At 44.1% G+C, this 4,286-nt stretch overlaps 1 protein-coding gene across 1 annotated transcript in view; it reads left to right on the forward strand.

Annotated features, from left to right (window-relative positions):
* The first annotated feature begins 1,544 nt into the window (after positions 1-1,544).
* Positions 1,545-4,286, forward strand: part of LOC113782395 — a 37,053-nt gene continuing 34,311 nt past the window's right edge. The window contains exon 1 of the mRNA XM_027328288.1: positions 1,545-2,849. Within this exon, the coding sequence (XP_027184089.1) occupies positions 1,545-2,849 (1,305 nt within the window). The remainder of the gene's footprint in view (positions 2,850-4,286) is intronic.

Below are 4,286 nucleotides of genomic sequence, written 5' to 3' on the forward strand. Positions count from 1 at the left end.
CCGGCACGTAAGATCCGACGTTGCGATTGTTGGAAGACTTACTCCTACCCCGATCGGATAGTACTTGCAGTTGATGATGAGAGGAGACGATTGAGTAGCGCTAATCGTAGGTGTCAGACGGAAATCGAGCGCCTGCAGGCAGTCGTCCGAGTACAGGGAGCCAGGATCCGAGAGCTTGAGACTTCGGTTCTGGAGGAGCAGGAACGGACTGATGCCTTTAGACAGCAGGCTCAGGCGGCTATTAGTCGCCTTGTTCGGGTAGTTGGAGACGTCAGAGACCGGACCGACCGTATCTTGGCTGAGTGTGGGGCCCTAGTGGAGGATGTGGCTCAGGACTTGGTCAAGGAGGGTCAAGTGCTTGCGGTTCCTGGTGATCCCGAGAAGACTCCTGAGGAGAAGCCGGAGGAGCATCCCGAGGAGGAGCCGGAGGAGCATCCCGAGGAGGAACCGGTGGCACCTGCAGAGTCGGTTGGGTCGGCATCTAGCTAGACCTCTAGTTTAGGGCTTGAGGGATTTTTGTAAGGTAGTGAGGGGCATAGTGGGATGACACGTCCCCTTTTGTTTTTGAATGTGACGTGTTACGGTGGATGTAAATAGGGTTTGTTTTGTTCTATGTCCCTTAGATAGTATAAACCTTTAACTTGGCTAGGTTGGCATGTATAGTACTTTCTAACCTGTTATGTGACTTGTTTTGCTATGTATATAAAGGAAATGTTTATTTTGAATGTGTTTTATTACCTTTGTTTTATGATTTGGAAACGTTTTATTTGAGCCATACCTTATTTTGTTTATATTTATATAGTTGGTTAGTCAAGAATCATGAAAGGTAGAAAAAACTAGGATCAGGGAGCTACTCGAGGGCGTGGCTCTAATCGTGGGCGTTGGGTAGATAGGCACAGAAACCAGTACAAGAACCACGAGGGGAAAGAAGTGAAACAACTGAGCCGCAACCTGGACCTCGAGCGGAAGGGGGGGATCAGGTGGCAACTACAATTCAATAGATGACCAATATCCTTGCCCGATTGGTAAAGCAACAGGGTCAAACCCCTGTGAATCAACATAGGGATCAATAGATGACCAATATCCTTGCCCGATTGGTAAAGCAACAGGGTCAAACCCCTGTGAATCAACATAGGGATCCAGAAATGGGGCAAGATAGGGCTCTAGAGAAATTTCAAAAGTTTTCTCCTTCTAAGTTCTTGGGAGGACCGGACCCTGAAGGAGCGGAGAGATGGTTAGAAACCATGATCAATATATTCGCCGCTTTAAACTATGCGGAGGATAGACAAGTGCAATTTGTTGTCTTTCAGTTTGAGGGTCCAGCCAGGATTTGGTGGAATGTAGTTAGAGCTAAGTGGGAGAGAGGGGGAACTGTATGGACCTGGTTGAATTTCGTGCGGGAGTTTAACGAAAAATACCTCCCACCTATCGTCCAGGAGAAAAGAGAGGACGATTTTATTAAATTCCGTCAGGGGACTTTAAGTGTAGCTGAGTATGAGACTCAGTTTACGAAATTATCCAAATTTGCTCCCGAGTTGATAGCTATGAAGCAAAGGAGGATAAGGAGGTTTGTGCAGGGCCTCAATGTAGAGATACAGGAGGCTTTGGCGACGGCCCAAATCAACACTTTTACGGAGGTTTTGGAAAAGGTTCAGAGAATAGAAATCGTCAGGGCACAAGTAAGGAATTTTCATGCCAAACGGAGAGATGCATCTGGTGGAAGTCAAGGGTCAGCACAGAGTGATCGAAACATACCACCCTCTAAAATCGATCGTGGAGCTGGAGGTGAAAGGTTTACGGGTATATCCAGGGGAGGTACTCCGAGGGGACCCCAAAATGGAAGAGGACAGGGAAGAGGTGGTCCACAGGGAGGTCAGACCTCCGCTTCCCGAGCATCGTGTGGATATTGTGGGAAGTCGAACCATACCGAGAATAACTGTTGGAGAAAAGGTCGGAAGTGTTTAAGGTGTGGGAGTACGGAGCACCAGATTGCTAATTGCCCACTAATCAGTGATGCTCAGTCGGCTAGCCAATCAAACCCGAAACCGACCAATGTAGGAGGGACCAGATTAAGGGTGCCAGTCAGAGTGTACTCATTGGACCAGCAATCGGTACCTGAAAAGACGGAGGTAGTGGAAGGTACGATTCCTGTTTTTCATCGTTTAACCAAAATTTTGATAGACCCTGGTGCAACCCATTCGTTTGTTAGCCCCACATTTATGCTTGGAATTGATGTGAAAGCTAAAAGGCTACCATACGACTTAGAAGTAAGAACACCTACTGGTAATCAAACTTTACTTGCGAATGAGGTGTATAAAAACTGCGATATATGGATCGGTGAGCGAAAATTAGTAGTTGACCTCATAAGTCTAGCCATTAAGGGGTACGATATTATTCTAGGCATGGATTGGCTAACTTATTATCATGCCCGAATAGATTGTCGTGTGAAAGTGATTGAGTTTTGCATACCGAGTGAGGCAACTCTAAAACTAGATGTGAAAGGTATTCTAGCCTCATCTGCCCTTATTTCGGAAATTAGGGCTAGGAAATTGCTTAGTCATGGGGCACGGGGGTATCTAGGATTTCTAGTTAACACCCCAGGAGAAAAGATTAAGTTAGAAAATATGCCAGTGATCAATGAGTATCCAGACGTATTCCCAGAAGAGTTGGCGTCATTGCCACCCGAAAAAGAGATTGAATTTAAGGTTGACTTAGCACCTGGAACTACACCCATTTCAAAAACCTCTTATAGAATGGCACCCAATGAACTTAAGGAGTTAAAATTTCAATTGCAAGACCTGTTAGAACGGGAATTCATACATGAGAGCGAGTCCCCATGGGGTGCTCCAGTGCTATTTGTCAAAAAGAAGGACGGGAGTTTAAGGTTATGCATTGATTATCGAGGATTGAATGCAGTAACCATTAAGAATAAATATCCTTTGCCCCATATCGATGAGTTGTTTGATCAATTACAAGGGGTTGTGGTGTTCTCTAAGTTGGATCTTCGACAATGGTATCATCAATTGAGAATTAAAAAGGAGGATGTGTCAAAAATGGCATTTAACACTCGATATGGGCATTTTGAGTTTGCGGTAATGCCTTTTGGCTTAACCAATGCCCCAGCGGCATTCATGGATCTAATGCATCGAGTGTTTAAACCCTATTTGGATAAGTTTGTGGTGGTGTTTATTGACGATATCATGGTGTATTCGAAGACAAGGGAGGAGCATGAACAACACTTAAGAATAGTATTGCAAACCTTAAGAGAGCACCAATTGTTCGCCAAGTTCAATAAGTGTGAATTTTGGTTAAAGAAAGTGGCGTTCTTAGACCATATAATTTCAAAGGATGGACTTACTGTGGACCCGACTAAAGTGGAAGTTGTAGCTAAATGGAAACGGCCAGAGAATCCTACTGAAGTATGAAGCTTTTTTGGGTCTAGCGGGGTACTATCGCCGATTTATAAAGAATTTCTCGAGAATTGCGGGATCCCTAACTAACTTGACAAAGAAATAAGGAAAGTACATTTGGGATGTTAAGTGTGAGAATAGTTTCCAAGAGCTTAAGAAGCAATTGATCATGACTCCAGTGCTAACTTTGCCCAACGGGCAGGATAGTTATACGGTTTATACCGATGTTTCGAGAGAAGGGTTAGGGTGTGTTTTAATGCAAAACAGGAATTTGATTGCCTACGCATCTCGGAAGTTAAAGTCTCATGAGCAAAACTATCCAACCCATGACTTAGAACTTGCAGCGGTTGTGTTTGCTTTGAAGAAATGGCGACATTATTTATACTGGGTGACATTTGAGGTATACACGGATCATAAAAGTCTTAAATACTTATTTTCTCAGAAAGAGCTAAATCTGAGACAATGTCGATGGGTGGAGTTTTTAGAAGACTATGATTGTACGATTAATTACCATCCAGGAAAGGCCAACGTTGTAGCAGATGCTCTAAGTCGAAAGACTCAATTAGCAAGCTTAATGGTGGGAGAGTGGAGCTTATTGGAGGATGTATGTGAATGGAACTCTCGTCTGGAGCCACGGAAAGTTATTTTTGGAAATGTTGAGGTGAAGTCAACACTGTTGAATCGGATTAAAGAGGGCCAAATGAAAGAACCAACGGTACAGAAGTGGGTGAAAAGAGTGAAGAAGTGGGAATTGCCTGAATTTAACTTAGGTTCCGATGAGATTTTAAGGTTTTGAAATCGCATCGTGGTACCTAAAGATGAAACACTGAAGAAGGAGATTTTGGAGAAATCTCACCGTTCTAGGTATACGGTGCA

This window comes from Coffea eugenioides, chromosome 9 (assembly GCF_003713205.1).
Source record: "Coffea eugenioides isolate CCC68of chromosome 9, Ceug_1.0, whole genome shotgun sequence".
NCBI classification, from domain to species: domain Eukaryota; kingdom Viridiplantae; phylum Streptophyta; class Magnoliopsida; order Gentianales; family Rubiaceae; genus Coffea; species Coffea eugenioides.